This window comes from Cuculus canorus, chromosome Z (genome assembly GCF_017976375.1).
Source record: "Cuculus canorus isolate bCucCan1 chromosome Z, bCucCan1.pri, whole genome shotgun sequence".
Lineage (NCBI taxonomy): Eukaryota > Metazoa > Chordata > Aves > Cuculiformes > Cuculidae > Cuculus > Cuculus canorus.
In genome coordinates this window covers 63,794,497-63,811,784 of record NC_071441.1, presented here as the reverse complement: position 1 = coordinate 63,811,784, position 17,288 = coordinate 63,794,497, and the positions used below count along the sequence as shown (strand labels likewise).

The 17,288-nt window shown below is 37.7% G+C and overlaps 1 protein-coding gene across 3 annotated transcripts in view; it reads right to left on the bottom strand.

Annotated features, from left to right (window-relative positions):
• Nucleotides 1–601: 601 nt before the first annotated feature.
• SNX24 (sorting nexin 24) overlaps nucleotides 602–17,288 on the bottom strand; it is a 93,580-nt gene continuing 76,893 nt past the window's right edge. For 2 of the 3 annotated variants that reach the window (XM_054054236.1, XM_054054238.1), the window contains exons 4-7: nucleotides 8,286–8,380; nucleotides 7,134–7,166; nucleotides 6,160–6,224; nucleotides 602–1,623 (exon numbers count right to left, since the gene is read on the bottom strand). In XM_054054236.1, the coding sequence (XP_053910211.1) occupies nucleotides 1,553–1,623; nucleotides 6,160–6,224; nucleotides 7,134–7,166; nucleotides 8,286–8,380 (264 nt within the window). In that variant the 3' untranslated portion in view covers nucleotides 602–1,552. The other variant, XM_054054237.1, reaches the window with a different exon arrangement.

The window sequence follows — 17,288 nt, the reverse complement described above, 5'->3', positions numbered from 1 at the left end:
TAAATTTGCCTAGTATTAGGCAATCAGATGTCCATTTTAACCCTGTTAATTTTCGTTTATACTGTTTAAAGTAAAATTTGTCTGAAAAGCAGCACTGGGAAGCAGTGTTATGAAGTAAGAGCGAGAATGCTTCAGGCTGTCTTGCTCAAATAGCTTCCTGCTAGTAGCTGAAAGCTTTCCTAGGGGTTGATCTGTAGACAGTGGAGAGAGTTCTGTTACCTGAACAAGTGCTGCAGGCACAGACCAACCTTTTATACCAATCCCAGCTTTTCACCTTCCCCAGGCAGCATTAGCACAGGTTTAGCAGTCAGCAGGAGGCAACCCATGTGTCTCCAGGATCAGAGATCTGTTTGTGTGTAGCTCTGCAGTTACTGGTTTTGTACAACACTCACTTCTGCTGAAGAATCCAGTGACTTACTGGCTGTTCAACTGCACTGAATTCTCTTGCCCAAGACATGCACTTCTATAAGCCTCACGTGTTCAGGTGCCACGTGGCTGAGAACTTAAAATGAGCGGATGAGTATTTTCTCATGTCTGATGACATAAGCTCAGAGTAATGCCTTATTCGAATAAAAATGCACAAAACCCACTGAAGCGGTACATTTATTTTCTAGTAATTTATTTGTAATGCCCAGTAGCACACATACAAATTTCCAGTTAAATCTGAACAAATACATATATGTGTGTATGTATATGTATCAGTTTTAGTTTTATCATTTTACTACTTAATCATATTCTTGCTCTAGCTTTACCACAGAGCTGGATGCTCTGTGACTTACAAAACATTAAGATATGGAATACAATCCGCAACTTGATGCGAGGAGTAAACATATACACAGATTAGATGTCATAACTGAATTGAGATGCGTAAATGCCATGTAAAGTATCTTGGTAGATTAAATAATTTTGACTGAAATCTAGAAAATTTCCTGAGAGCGCGCTATGAATTTCAGAATGTGGAAGGGTGTTTTCCAATAGAAACTCTCCATACACCTGCACTGGCTCTTTTCCAACCTGATACTAAGGAGCAGATTCAAAATAATTTAAGAAAAATGAACAAAATACTTTGAAATTGCTTTAGTTTTCTTAATAATTTTTTTTTTGGGCAATTTCTCACAAACTCTCTTCAGTGCCAGCACTTTTAATGCATCCCACTGCCAGCAATGGGTAACGTGCTGGGAAAAATCCTGATGCAAAAAGATTTAGTGTAATTTATTACAGAAATTACAGAAATAATTAGTAAAGCTTTCATTTCATTTCAAAGGTTAGTGTAATTCAGTGTATCACTTTCAGCTTTTAGTGTTAAACAGTTAGAGCATGTCAATATTTAGAAGGTATAAATATCTTCAGTATTGTTGTCTCCATATCTTATTTTTTTAAAGCAGCAATTGTAGTGACATTGATTTTATTCAAAAAGAGATAATTTTGAACTTAAAACTGAGGCTGTGCCTCTTCTCAGCATAAATTTTCACAGCAGAGAATGTCAATCCCATTAATTTAATTAAACATGAGTCAGAGACTTGCTTCAGCTTCTTCTATTCACGCATCACTTCTACCTGGGCAATAAATGAGGATAAAATATTCCATGTAGAATGCCTTCTATAACTACGTTCGGGAAGTCATCTGAAGAAAAAAGAAAAGAAAAAAAGCTTGCTTTCTTATCTTTTTCAGTACAAGATAAATGTTTTTGCGAAACTCAACTAGGCAAGGCCTCGTATAATTTGGGTTACTGCATCACTCAACTGTTTATCCGTGCTGCGGGTATGCTATTAGTAATGCTGCTTCAGCACTAAAGCCACTTTAGTGAAGCACTGGGCATTGCATGAATGCGCTGCCAGATTTGTAGCTTATTGATTTAAAGGGGTGTTCTTATACTTAATGCTGCTAGGCTCCAGCTCTTTATCTGAATCTTTTCTCACAAGGAAGATGAATTACACTGGCAGTTCAATTTCTAACAAAATCTCAATATACTTGAAGGAATTCCAAGATTGCTACAGGGAATACTTCAAAGCTGTTTTTCCACTGTGGTTTACAGCAATGTTTAGACTTAGGAGACTTGAGGATGGCTCTACAATCAGAGATGATTATTTGAGGCAGGAAAATTTCAGGCTGGCTGACCAACACAAAATGTCGTGTGTTACAAAAAGTCATCCTATAACATCTGGAGAAAAAACAGCCCACTATGTTCTTACGACAGATGTAGAGGAAGGTGACAATTTTCATGTTCAATTTAGCATGAAAAAATTACATGATAGAACAAGTAAAAGATCCACTCAGAGGAAGTGCACGATATACAGTACTGAAGTGAAAATATTATTCAAATGTACCAACTAATGTGTTTTTAATGAGGAGTTTACTTAAATTACTGGGCATTAAGAGTAAGAATTCCTGATAACACCTTGCAGTCCTAAAATTGCTAGTACACTAGGAAATGGGTTTGCCTAGAATTACAGACTATTTCTGATACAGAACTTTCCACAATAATCAAATACGTCCTTCACCTATTGACAGGATATTTAAAAAAGGGGGATACAACATTTTTAAAAATCATTAGACACTTGATAGATTAGATCACATAATGTAGGTGGGATAAGGTTTTGCCCGTATTTCTTTTGCTAAAAGGTAAAAATTTTGAACAAAAAGTAGATTTGGATTTGGTAAGAAAAAAAAAGAATCCTTATTAGCTTAAAGATGTTCTCTCATAGGTATTAGTAAGGTGGTTCCAGTGTATAAAACATGTTAAAACCAGGTATTTTAGCATGTTCTAACGAACTGCAACTTGCACTATGCATAATTCTCTCCGGCTTCTCCTAGTAAGTCATCATTATAAATTACTTGTTAATATTTTGAATCCAATAATGAATCCTCAAGTTCTGCAAGCTCAGCTATCCCAAATCACCCTGGTAGAATAACCCTATGCTGTTGTCATTAATGTTATTAAAAATACACTTGTAAGGGCAATCTGATGCTTTCCTTCTAAATTAAATGCTGCAGTTTCAGATACCAGTTTTTACTGGTTCCTCTATAACATACAGTATACATAAGAAAATGAATATTGATCAAAAAAATTATACAACTTTAAAGCAGCTGATATACTGCAAAGCTTTGTTGCTTAAAAAAAATAAAGCATACTAATACAAGTTAAATGTATAAATACACCGAAGCACAGTCTTGCAGATCTGTGATACTTAATGGTTTATAGAATCATCAGAACAATTTTCAAACAAGTGACATTAAATCTGAGATTCCACATTTTATCACCTTACGTATTATTTTCAACTTGCGGCATTTTAAGTTCTTTCTTCATTTTTTCTTCATTTTTCTTCAAAGTAGTATGTTTTTGTTTCCCCACCCCCTCAAAAAGAAATGGCCACCTTACTCAAAAAGTAATGTGCTTGTGCATTCAGATGGCGTTATATACAGCATGAAAAAGTGAGTCTGAAAATCTGTTAAGTTTGTAAATATGATTCTCATTTTTTGGTAAGTTGTCCTGCAACCCAACAATGCTTGAAGTCCACTCACTTGAATAATGGTGAGACTATAAAGACAGTGCAGTGAAGAGGTGAAAAAAATTCTTTGAGTATTATGTTCTGGAAATAACTATCAAGCTCATTAAAACCCCACAAATACACAATTTCCTATTTTATAGGAAGATGTTAACACAGGCATTCCTGCATCCAGGAAGGACTAACTCCATATCTGATCCACACAACTGTCATACTTCATGTTCTTCAAAAAGTACATACAATGAATAGTTATTTGCTAATGGACACTTACTTTTGGTCATAGTTTGAACACCATTGGTGGCCTTCTACAAAGGAATCAAGGATCTATCAAACTAAGAATCGATGTGAAAATTTTAGAAAGAAATCTAAATTTTCTCTATGTTGCAAACTAAAAACAATTAAAAAAAAACAATAGTAGTTGTGTAAAAAATCTGTTTCTTCTAACGAGACTCAAGTCAACAAGTAGAGCCTCTGGCTTATGACTTTTTTTCTTCTTTTTTTAAACTTCAGCTGACATTGAAATTTATGTTTTAACTCAATAAGTTAAAGAAGAACTTGCAAATTAATTTGATGTTTGAGGGTCTTCAAATAGAAAGAATATTCACCTGTCATATGAAATTCTCAGTATTGTGTGTCAAGGCCAAAAAATGCCTTGGCAAAAGCCTGCAAAGTCCTTTGTTTCAGATGTAATTAATGAGGCCTACTTAATATTTAAACATGGAGGCACACAGTAGAGAAGGAAAATAAATACCATGACAGAATTGCAACATCTCAGATGGGTGTTTTAGATGTTTTAGAGCAAAGCCCTATGTGGGCTGAAACTTTTAGCACTGTCTTAATTTTTCAGGATAACTGTATAGGAAATCCATTTTCTCTGTCAGGAATGGTACGAAATTAAATGATGTTAATAACTTACATCTTGCTCTCAAGGAATCCAAGTTTGCAATTAAGGAGTATTAAACAGTAAGATTACGACACGTGGCTCACTCTGAATGTCAGTATAGGCAGTAATCTGAACCGGGTTCTAGACACAGGTAACTCTGTGGGTGCCTCTGCATTACTGTTGTCACTTGAGTCAGGAGTGACCTTGGGAACTGACCTTACTGTGCCCAGGTTCGTCAATTTTGTGATTTGTAGTCCAGCCCCAAACAGGCATTCTGTCCATGTGACCGGACTAGTGCTAAGCCAAAGTAAAAAAATTACCCTGTCATGTGTCTTCCAGTGTGGACCTTGGTCACACAGGACCTCTGCACTGGCTGTTTCACCATAGAACTACAACTTGAAGTTCAGTAAGACTCCATGGGCTCAATACTGTCGGGCCACACTACTAGCTAGAGAGACTATTTAACCCTCTCAAAATACATGAGCCCAGTCCCTATAGTTTAGACAAACAGCTTGAAAAAACAACAGTCACAGAATGGTTGCACCTGGAAGAGTCATCTGGTGGTCATCTGGTTTAACGTGCTGCCCAAGCATGGACACCTATAGCCAGTTGCCCAGGACCATATCCAGACAGCTTCTGAGTATCTCCAAGGATGGAAACTCCACACCATTCTGGGCAACCTGTACCAGTGCTTTGTCACCTTCACAGTTGACAGTACTTCCTGATGTTTCTTATGTTCTTCTCCTGCCACTGGGCACCACTAAAAAGACTTTGGCTTTGTCTTCTTTACAACCTTCCTTCAGGTATTCATATACAGCTTGAGAAAATCCCAAGGCAGTACACTCCATTGGCTAAGAAACTACAAACAAACAAGTATTCTTTCCTAAATTTACTCTTAAAATTTTCATTGCTTTCAAGGCAGCTCAAGAGTCTGAGTCTTGATTTCAACACAGTATTCTGTAAAATAAAAAAAAATGCCACATCTAAAAAAAATCTTAAGTTTCAGTTCTGAAAGAAAATTCTCTCTTGAAACTGTGTTGTATTTTTAATACAAAATTTAAGAGAAGTAATAGTTCAAAGAAGTAAAATGACAAAACCAAGAGGAACACACTACTAAAAATGGTATTTTTTTCCTGCACACATTTAATTTAAGACAGAGGGTAAGTGCTATGAATTAATAATGCAAAGAACTTTTTATATATAAAAAAGGGTTTATAACCAGCTATTTCAAACACTCCCTTTGAGCCATGTATTAAGAGATGAAGGCTAACATAAATGTCCTGTGAAATACATCAATTATACTTAAAGTATACAGTCTTTTTTTTTGTTCCCCCTAAAGAGCTCTAGAGGTTATAAATGATAAGAAATAGTAATAATCCAAATGGAAATACAAACACGCTCGCAGTAGATCGACTGGTGTTTAGGGAAAAAGCACTTACAAACGACTGGGCCTCTAAGTTCACATCCTTCAGGCAAACACCCCGAAGGGTCAACAAGAAGAACAGAAAAGCAATGTTCTTCATCTTTTGATTTGAATTCTCAGCAGGTTTGTCTGAGAGAACAACTGGGTGAGAAAACCCCACCCTTTTATAAATCACCCACTCCACTTAGTGTTTTAATGGTTTCTTACACAAGAACTATCGTTTTATTGGCAGGTTATTAGATTTTGGGCCACTGTCATTTGACTAGGCCAGTATTAATAATAATGGGGTTTATGCGGTGCAGGGTCAGATCAGTAAAGTGCTGTTAACAGATGACAGGTTTGATTACCGTTGGCTTTAGGCAAGACATATGGATCTCTTAGGAACAGCAGCACAGGCTGGTGGGACAGTTTGCTGGAAAGGTCAAGAACAGGCATGTCAGTATCAAGGGACAGCAAACAGAATATTCTACAAACTAGCTTTGATAAAATGAGGTGGTTGAGCCGCGCAAGAACCAAGCCAGTGTGTTTATGCACACCAGTGCCAATCCCTCCAACTCCTGGAAGAAAAGGTCCCCGCTCCTCATCCACACAGTGAAACCATCAACATGAAGCTGGAGGTGAAGGGGCTGCAACCCAGGAGTGGTGGCTTGCAGCTGGCTTTGAGATCGCCTCCTGATCCCGCTCTGCTCCCTGGTATCTTGCATAATACAGGCCAGAAAACCACCTACAACCAGGGTCCACAGTCTACAGGCTCTTCAGGCCACCAAACAGACTCAAAATCTCATCATGTTCTTCCAGCCCCCCAAAGCAATTGCTGTACACATCACCCATGGAGAGAAAGCTCTCAGGAAGCCCCTCACATGGCTGTCTCCTACCCTGGTTGTTGTACAGACATCACCCCACAGACAGCACCAACACTCTCCTCTCTGTTCCGTATACACATGTGCCAAGTAGTGCAACCACATACAAACAAAGCTCTATCAAATGCATAGGGGAGAACCCAAACCTTGAATTTCTTCTGCTAAATCTTCTTGTTAAAAAAATTACACTTCAATGGATAAAAAAACATTCCCAGTAATATTTCAGAGCTAGCAGCATTAGGGTTTTGTAAAGAATTTCTCAATACAAGCCTAAGTATGCTCAGTTCACACTACAAATGGATGGATCTAGCACAGAATACCCATGATATTTAACAAATACAACTAATTTTAATGCTAAACTAATGCTATTTTGTTGACTACAAGGAACACATACAGTAAATGGCAAAATATCAAGTGGTTTATTAATCTGGTGTCCTAGAAAGAGTAGAAATCAAGCTCACCTTGATTCTTCAGATTCTGTTTCATCAAAAGAGCTGCAAGTATAGGAAGAGGAAACTTTGGTTACAACACAATTAAATGTAGAGTAAAAAAACCCAAAGCCTGTAAGAACCATCAAAGACAGCAACATTCTCCCGGTCAATAGCTGCAAAATTAGTTTGATGTAATTGAATGTGGGAGAAGAAATCATTCCACAACAACCACTACTTGGAAATGAGAGTCTTTATTTTACTATCAGGTTCACAAGCTTCTCTATCTATCTATGAAGTGATGGACTACGTCCAGCTGAGGGTACTGATGGATGTCATTAACTACCAATGAAAACTACAAGTCTGTTAGCTTCTGAATCACTCTGGAAACCACCCCAGGCACAGATACTTCTGAGCGTAAGAGGGTCTCAAAGCGATCTCCATTTTTTAGAACTTGCCTTCTCTCCACTGGAGATCCAAACAGCCTCCCCTGAAGTGGAAAAGGGCCTCATAGCTTTCAGGGGAGCAAGTCCTGATAACACTGCTGGCCTTTCCAACCATGTCAGTTTGCATAGCAGATGTTATTCCCCCTACAAACCTTACAGCTGCAAATGGTGGCAGAGCTTCGAGTTGCACTGTTTTGGGTACTTCTGTATCACTACAGTCATCATAATCATACTAAGATTCTTTTCTCCCACCATGACCAAGAACCCTTCCCAGAGGAAAGGCAGTAGGACTTTTGGGGCAGACGTCATCAGAAAGGCAAAAGACTCCATTATCAAACACACAGAGGTAGATCATAAAATCATCACAGAGAGAACTTCTATTTTATCCAGATACTTTAACTGTAAAACACATGCAAAGACTTTCTATGCAATTTTAGTGTTTATGAATATCTTACAAAATTAATTTCAGTAGATACTTCAAAATTATATTTTTCTCATCTAAACTCTCCCTTGCTTTCCAAGAACATTACATTAAACCTCACTTCTGTCTCTAAACAGGCTGGATTTATTTTACCACCTTTTGAGGATATATAAACATACTTAACATGAACCTAATGCCCATTTATTTTACAGTGTTAGAGTTGGCAGCAAGACCATTTTAAGTCAATGGAATTGCATCAGCATTGAGTGGATCCGGGCCTTTTGGCCTCCCTGTATTTTTCAGTAAATGAGAGCTTACCCACAGCTTTCTGCTTTTGGCAAGGTAGGTAGATGGCGAACATTCAGGAAATCAAGAAATATTTTAGGGAGCTCTTCATTTTCTAAAATGACTGTCTGAAAAAAAAAAGGCACAATAGAAACCCAAGATTTTTTTCAAGTTTAAGATACTGCACACTTGTATTCAAGCTGCCAAAACATTTCCCACTTGTAACACTTTTCAATTCTCATTTTTTTTACAGCTATTTTGGAGTGCTTAATTTCAAAAGGAAAATCACAGTTCTTAATGAATCACATATAAATACATGCAGTGTATACTACTACAGTCTTTCACCTGCCATGACCAGTGCCAAACTATATGCCTCTCAAGCACAGATGTCTGCTTTTGGAACTAAGTTATTGACACACAAAATCCTGTTTATTTAAAATACAAAATAAAGCAGCTACAGTTCAGTGTTTTCATGTTCACCTCAGAGAAGACTCCTGTCTGGCACATTGGTGGAAAAAGGAAGTCTCCATTTTGTGCAATTTCATTAATGCATGCCTTAGTAAATGCCAACAAGGGAAACTCTTTGCTTGGCTTGACAGATCAGCTTACAATGTACTTCTTATATCTGTGGTGTGACCCCTAATGACAAAGCTCTGATCAAAGAGCCGCTGGCTAGACCTGCCACATTCTTCCACAGCAATGACATAAAGGCCAGATTTCATCCTCTGTTTCTCTATCAATAAGATGATTTACCATTTTCAATAAATTAGTTACAAGTACACTTAAAAATACAGAGCAAATAAACAAGATGTTTAGGTGCAAGTTCATCATGGAAGAGTAACTTTTAAGGGAAACAATAGATCCCTAACAGTTTCATAGAAGTAGACTAAAAGTAATTGTGCACCTTTAATTTCCATAAGACAAACAAAACAGCCCATAAATTTAACAAAATCTCACTTGAAATGTTAAACCCCTAATTAACTACAGTTCATACTTCATATATTCAGAAAAAAATATGTACTTCACGTGCAAATGAAGACCACAAGCTCTTCCCTGAAGAGCTTTCCTTCATAGAAACCCATAGTGAAGGAATGAATGGAAGAAACTTCACTAGATTTATAAATAAAATGACTTGTACAAGAAAAGCTATCCACCTTTATCCCGTTCAATTTCACATTCTATGTTTGGAGGAGCAAAACCTAGAGAAGAAACAAGACTGCTGGTGGGAAGAAACCCTCCTCTGATTGCATTCAGGAGATAACTTATGTGTATTCTTTTATATCACAATATCACTACAGAGACACAACATTACGTAGAGGATAAAAGGATTATAAAAAAAGTTAAGACTGGAAGAGACATCTAGAGGTTACGTAGATTTTATAGCAGGTTTTATAGGAAATGATTTGGTTATTTGTGTAATAAAAACCTAGTTAAGTGTAAAAATTACATAAGATGTGCATAGAATTGAAGAGAGAAAAACATTTGAAAACAAAGGTATTTCAGAAGTTTGGTTTGTTATGTTACATTTGCAAATCTGAATTCGGAGTCTACATTTCTTCAACAGCTAAGTCCATCACTAAAGTGTTTGAAAAGAAGAACAGGGAAAGTGCAGCTTTTGAAATTTTCACTTCTAGACTGTATTGGATGTTAATGAGGACGTCTGAAATGCTGGCAAGTGTTAAGCCTTTCAGTTCACCTCTATATGAAGATGCTGCATTAAAAAATGCCACTTCATTTGCATACTGCAAAATCAGCACTCTGCTGTTGCAGAATTTATCCTGTTCTGCATTCAGGTTATGCACAGAAGGAGGGGTAGAAACAGATGCATATTCAGAGGGTGTGTGAACTGCATAACAATGTGTATGATTTGCTCAAATAAAACCATCTTACTAATTATATACAATAAAGAACTGCAAAAAAGTGGTATGGAGATGTTTAAGGGCTTCAAATGCTTACATGCAACCTCATATTTGCACCTTTTGGCAGGTTTTTCCAGAAGCTGAGTTGCCTGCTGAGGCTGCTGAACAGAGCATCAGTTGTCAAAGAAGAGAAAGGTACAATACTGTATAAAAGGAAAGCTCCCAGTAGCTCTTACAAACCTATTTGTTTCTACTTCCACTCACTCCAGATTAATATCTCAGTCTATTTCTTTTAGTTCTTTTTCATGACACGCACCAAGTGAACCCCAGCCCTGCCAGCCCTGCCCCAAACAAATGTATTTCACAAGAAGGTGTAAGCAAATAGTGCCTGTTTTAGTGTGTTAATCCACAGAGTCTGTTAACTGTGGATAACTCTGCTTTGGTGATTTAATAAACTCTGAAATGCAGAATTTCCAGAGAAGCAAAGGCAATTTTGCACTGCTCTGTATTTTGGATGTTGCCTCTGTTGATTGGGAATTTTGTCATTCCCAGGATTTTATGAAGGGAGGAATGACTCCACTGAACCAAGGAGGAGCTTTCAACTGATGCAACATATTTTGGCATACATTTTAAGGAACTAAAAAAATAAATGAAAGTACAAGATAATTATACTAATAAGAGGGCAAATTATCTTATGGCTTGACTTCATTGGCTTCAATAAAAAAAGTCAGCAGATAATCCAGTCCTTTAGTATACATGGTAGAAACCAAAGGAAAAGAGGAAAAGAACCCTCAGAACAACAACAAAAAAAGCCAGGCACGCTGAAATAGGTGTATCTGCCTACCTGCATTTCCTGCCTCTGGTGGTGGCCCAAAGTGGATGTCCAGAGTAAAACGTAAGCATTCTCAAATTCCTACTTAAGCTGTTAAAAAAATCCTCTTAAAGCACAAAAAAATGTCATCATGGTTGGCTTAATTTATCTGGAACAATTAATGCAACAGATTTCTGACTGGAAACTTGTAAGAAATACATATTTTTGCAACTTGATGTTCTTTAAATAACAGCTGGGCAGAAAAATAATCATTAGGTTAAGTCTGTAAACAACTATCTATAATTCGTTATTAATTACATATTCAACCATAGCCATTGTTCAAGTGAATATATGACATTGGCTTGTAAACATGACTACTACCTTGTTTTGTCTGCAATCAGGGACTTAAACATGTATATTTAACATAAAGATATAAAGAAATAAACCCTCACAATTAGTTGTTAGTAATATGTATTTCTAATACACCTGAATTCGCCAAGATTGTAGCAATGAATTTCAAGTATGGTCTCTGGAGTGCTAAGTAGATTAATTTAAGGAAAAAATAACAGTTTGTGTATTTCCTACCTAAAATAAATTTTAAAAACCCCAAACAAGCATAAACCAAATCTAAACTAAAACACCTAATACAACCCCTGGCAAGTGATTTGGGAAGTGTCTCCAGAAATACATTTTTCAAACTCATTGATTTCAGCTGAACTAAGCGCATAAGCGCCATATTTTCTTAGAAAATCGTAAAGGGTGTTTATCTGTTACTGTCACACTTTAATGAACTACTTCACGCTTCAGGAAAAAAAAAAACCCAAACACACAAGGGAAAGCCTGATGTTTACATCAGCAGAAATGTCTTCTTCATCGAAAGGGTGCAATTATTATTATGTAACACAAATCACAAAAATTCCAATTTTTCTACCTTATCAGTTTCATAAAATCATATTCCCTAAGGATGTAATTGATTAGTTGCACATGTTCTTTCAGTGACATCTGAAATACTTAATTGTCGGTTATCTTTTCTCCTTCAGCAAGTAAAATATAGTCACAAAATTGCAAAGGGACTTGTTCTGCCTTAACCTTAGCTAGACGCCATCATGCAGTGGAAAACAGCGCGAAAATATCACAGGATAATGTTCTCCAACAAGGGAGACATATAAACAGCATAATGATTTCCCACGAGTTTCCTTTTTAGAAAATTGTCACTAAAGCCAGGGTAAATGGTGACATATCTTCACAGAGGACACTGCAAAATCGAACACCGGCATTCTATTTAGGTCCAAACCTACTCATCAGCCAATTATAACAGTAACTGAACATCTTGCTGAAAACCTGAACAAGACCACTTTGCTAACCTTAGGAGATCATGCCACAAGAATGAGTAGTTTTCATGGATTTTCATTGTTATTGTTGTTGTTATTTTTAATGAAAAAAGAGTTAAAAATTAATTTCTTACAATCATCTATCATACATTCTCAAGTTTGCTGCAGCAGCTGTTGGAAAAGGAGAGATAAGAGCAAGGAGCTGAGTTACAAGGTTTTTAAGAGTCCTTACAGACTTTTCCACTCAATCGGCTTTAGTTTGAAATGCTATACTGTTGGGGTGAAAAAGTTCATGACAGTTTTTCCTCTCTTCACAGGGAAAGATGCTTCACAATATCTAATTCCATGGTGCAGCTAAAATGGAGGAGAAGAAAATCAATACATTCCAGCTGCAGTAAGTAGGCTGGAGTGTCAGTCTCCACTGGGAGCAAAATCCACATCTTTTAGAACACTTTATAGAGTCTATATTCTTCTATTAACCTGCTTTTCCTGAACTGCTTTACACAGTCCCATGAAATGATAAAAAGGTTACCAAAAGAACACATTAACTAAAAACCAAGTAGACGAAAGAACCATACTTCTAAGAGCAAGCTTTCCTTTTTTTAAAGTAATAGCAGATACAGTAATGTTATATATTACCCATTATGAAGAACCATGAAGAAACTCAATCCCTTCTTCAGTAATGATTTTGTCATACATTACCAACAAGAATTATTCCTAAATAAATCATCACTTAAATTGTCATAGTAGGGGCCTTCCGCTTTTCATCACTGCAGGAAACATTTATAGAATCAGAATTGTGGAATGGTTTGGGTTGGAAGGGACCTTAAGTATCACCTAGTTCCAACCCCCCTGCCAAGGGCAGGGACACCTCCCACTAGATCAGGCTGCCCAAGGCCCCATCCAACCTGGCCTCCACCACCTCCAGGGATGAGGCAGCCACAGCTTCCCTGGGCAACCTGTGCCAGTGCCTCACCACTCTCATGGTGAAGAAATTCTTTCTAACATCTAATCTGAATCTTCCCCCTACCAATTTAAAGCCATTCACTGATGGGCAGTTTCGCAAGAACAGGAGGACCTTAGAAAACATGCTTAAAACTCTGCATAAAGATACAAGAAGCATGAAAACACCCAAACAGTAACACAGAAGTTATACTCTGTGTGGAGTAGCAGCTAGTTAACACTCTCAGGCTGCATATCAAATGAAGGTCAACAGTAAGTGTGACATCTACACACTGGAGCTTGAAAAAGAACAAGATATTGACAGTAGGTATTACATGCCAAAATACTTCCAACAAAGATCCGTAAGTTATTATCTGAAAGTTAACGTAGAAAAGAAATAATAAAAGACGTGCAGGGGAGAATTGCAACAGAGAACAGTAGAAAAACTCCTGCACCAACTTTCAGATCAGTTTGTTATACTTCCAATAAGCTTAAAACTCACCAGGTATCTCATGAGTGACAAATTCATCTATCACAGCAGTCTCAAGCTACACAGAAGATAAATTAACTGTATGGAAGAGAAGTCCATCCAGTTTCATCACTGAAAACACGCATGCAGAAATTCATGACAGCACCTACCATGTTTACTTAAACATTATCTAACATAATAATGTGACCCTTTACTCATTTTGAATAAGAATACTACAAAGTAAGTTTTAAGGTATTGAGTACTTCAGTTAGAAAGCTAGTTAATTACACCTTTACAGTTTCAAATATTTAACTAGTAAGTGGAGAGTAGGTTGACTTGAGGCTAAGTGTACAAATATAACCCATTTGATGTGAAAAACACAATACTGAGGTTTTTTTTCAGAAAAAAAAAAACCCAGGGAGGTTATTCTCCCTCTATACTCGGCACTGGTGAGACCACACCTTGAATACTGTGTTCAGTTCTGGGCCCCTCACCACAAGAAGGGTGTTGAGGCTCTGGAGCGTGTCCAGAGAAGAGCAACAAAGCTGGTGAGGGAGCTGGAGAACAAGTCTTACGAGGAGTGGCTGAGGGAACTGGGGCTGTTTAGCCTGGAGAAGAGGAGGCTGAGGGGAGACCTTATTGCTCTCCCTACAACTACCTGAAAGGAGGTTGTGGAGAGGAGGGAGCTGGGCTCTTCTCCCAAGTGATAGGGGACAGGACAAGGGGGAATGGCCTGAAGTTCCGCCAGGGAGGTTCAGGCTGGACATCAGGAAAAAATTTTTCATGGAAAGGGTCACTGGGCACTGGAACAGGCTGCCCGGGGAGGTGGTTGAGTCACCTTCCCCGGAGGTTTTTAAGGAACGGGTGGATGAGGTGCTGAGGGGCATAGTTTAGGGATTGTTATGAATGGTTGGACTTTGGTGGGTCCTTTCCAATCTGGTGATTCTATGATTCTATGAAAACTGCGAACATAATGTAGTAGGAGCAAACAGTGAGTCTCTCTGCAGCAAAATAGACTAGCCCTTGAAACATTAGAAGTAAAGTGCAACAGACTACAGTTCCTTTGAAAAACAGAAATGAAAGGAAGCAGTCAATATAATTTCCTGAGACACTTCTCAAAGGATTGTAGGTTAAGACAAAGCTGGATGTGAAATGAAGAAATCAAGAGAGCAAAAGGAAAAGAAGCAGAAGGGCAGGATGAGTTAACGCTATTAAAAAAAGCAGGGACAAGAAAGGCTTTTGAAAATAATAAATAGGAAGAAATAGTACAAAGAGTATGCAGATCCACTAATGACAAAGAAAGACACCAAAATAAATGTTGATTTTAAAATGGCTGGATTGAAGTGTTTTTTAAAAGTCAACGGACCACCATGACAATGGACAATTAACAAGTAATTAAGACCATGTCAATAATGCTGCTGATAAAAAATAGGTGCAGGAATACCTTAGACAATAACATATATATCAATTAGTAGAACCAGAAAACACACAACTAGGATGGTAAAGAAATTCGGTAGTTATGTTTGGAAAGATCATCACAAGACTACAGGGAAAGAAGGTCTTGGAAAAAACCAACCATAAAAAGAAGCAGCAATACACAATTCAACAACATGCAAAGCAGAAGAGATATTAACTTGCAGTGCTGTTTTCTGAAAGCTTAAATGAACTAAATACAAATACACTATAATGAAAAAATTGAGGTAACATTCAGGTTGCAAACTACAACACCTTGAAAGTCTGGAAAGCGGTAGGTTTTTTTTGGTTTCTTGCACAGGCAGATGCTGCTCTCCTTCTGTGCCGATCCTTGGGCACTGAGGAGGAGGTTGGATGGGAAAAAAAGATGGAAAAACTTGCAACAGTATCTGATCAGGTAATTAAAGACTATCATAAATACATACTCCACTTTTAGGGCAAACAAAGCTGGTACTGAAAATGTCAGTTCTAGAGTTTCCAAATTTGCAAATGTTTCTTCAGTCCAAAGACTTTTCTTCTGAATACTGGGGTTTGGTGCATGTTCCTGTCCTCTGTGTATATGAAAACCCTTTCTTAGAATCATAGAATCACTTAGCTTGGAAAAGACCTTTCAGGTAATAAAATCCAACCATAAATCTAACACTGTCAGGTCCATCACTTGTCCAAGGCATCACAACCAGTGGCCTACCCTGTCCAGATCCCTCTGCAGAGCCTTCCTTCCCTCAAGCAGATCCACACTCCTCAACGTGGTGTCATCTGGAAAATTACTGAGGGAGCACTTGATACCATCATCCACACCACTGATAAAGATATTAAACAGAACTGGCCCCAACATTGAGCTCTGGGGAACACCGCTTGTGACCGGCTGCCATCTGGATTTAACTCCATTCACCACATCCAGCCAGTTTTTTACCCAGCAAAAGTACACATATCCAAGCCAAGCCACGAGCAGCCATCATCGAGCCATCGGTATTCAACACTGCCAGAGTTAAACTCTGAACCCTCAGCATATATTTTTAGTTTTCCTTTTTTTCCCTTTGGATTCTCATCAAAGGATGTCTCTAATTGAGATCATAAAATACACAGAAGAGTATTTACTTGTTACAGTAACACATCAGCAGGATCACAGAGCATTGGTCCAAAGGACCTAAGGGAACTCATTCATGAATTTTCTGAGTTAATACCCGTGTACACCTCATTGTTTGTGGCTGCCCTAGAACTAGAGGAGTAAAAAAAATTACAAACATATTTTTTTTAAAAAAGAAGAGTACTATGAGAGAACTGGGGATTTATAAACTCATACACCTACACTCATACGCATGGATAAATATGTCTCAATGGAAAATGTCACAGACTGTCCTGTTAAAATACAGATGCTGGATTGAGTGTTGGATGTTTTGGTTGGATAATATGGTTGTGGTCAAATACCATAGCTTTAAAAGAACTGAAAGGGCCCCCCAAAGTACTGAAACATTTAAAAATAGCCTTGAAATAGCATTTTGATTTATTTATTGCTTCATAAGAAACACCCCGAAGCTCTAACTTGTTTTGCTGGGAACGAGGAAAGAGTCAGGTGGTTGGTGAAGACTGAGGACGTTAGCAATGAAAATAAGTCTCGTGCCCCACAAGAATGGTGATCTCACGCAAATGTCATATCGGAAATCTGAGGATGATTTCCTCATTTGCGTTGTTTCCAGAAGGTATTCTTACAAAAATGCAATTTAACTCTACAATAACTTATATTGTCTCCCTGGTATTTTCTTGTCGGAGGTTTTAGGTCAGAATAAACTCTTGAGAAATGACTCGACATTCCCTTTGAAACTAATTAGACTAAGCAGCAGGTACCCACTCCAAAGAAAGAGAATGTAGAAAGCATGGGGAATTCACTGCACCTGGGGGTTAATGAACTCCTTGTGTCATTTTTTTCAGAGGTAAAGAAGGGGTAACATAGCTGAACAAATATATTTAGATTTATATGGCGGGTGGTGGAAGGTTTTGGGTTTTAGCTTTGACTGTTGGTAGCCTTTTCAGTACAAAAGGTGGTGTTGAATAAGGACTCCAGGCTATTATGTGTTGTTGGAAGAGTAACTGCAAGGAAATCAGTAAGCTTAATTTTAAAAAATTTGAAGCTTATGTTGAATTTTAATAAGC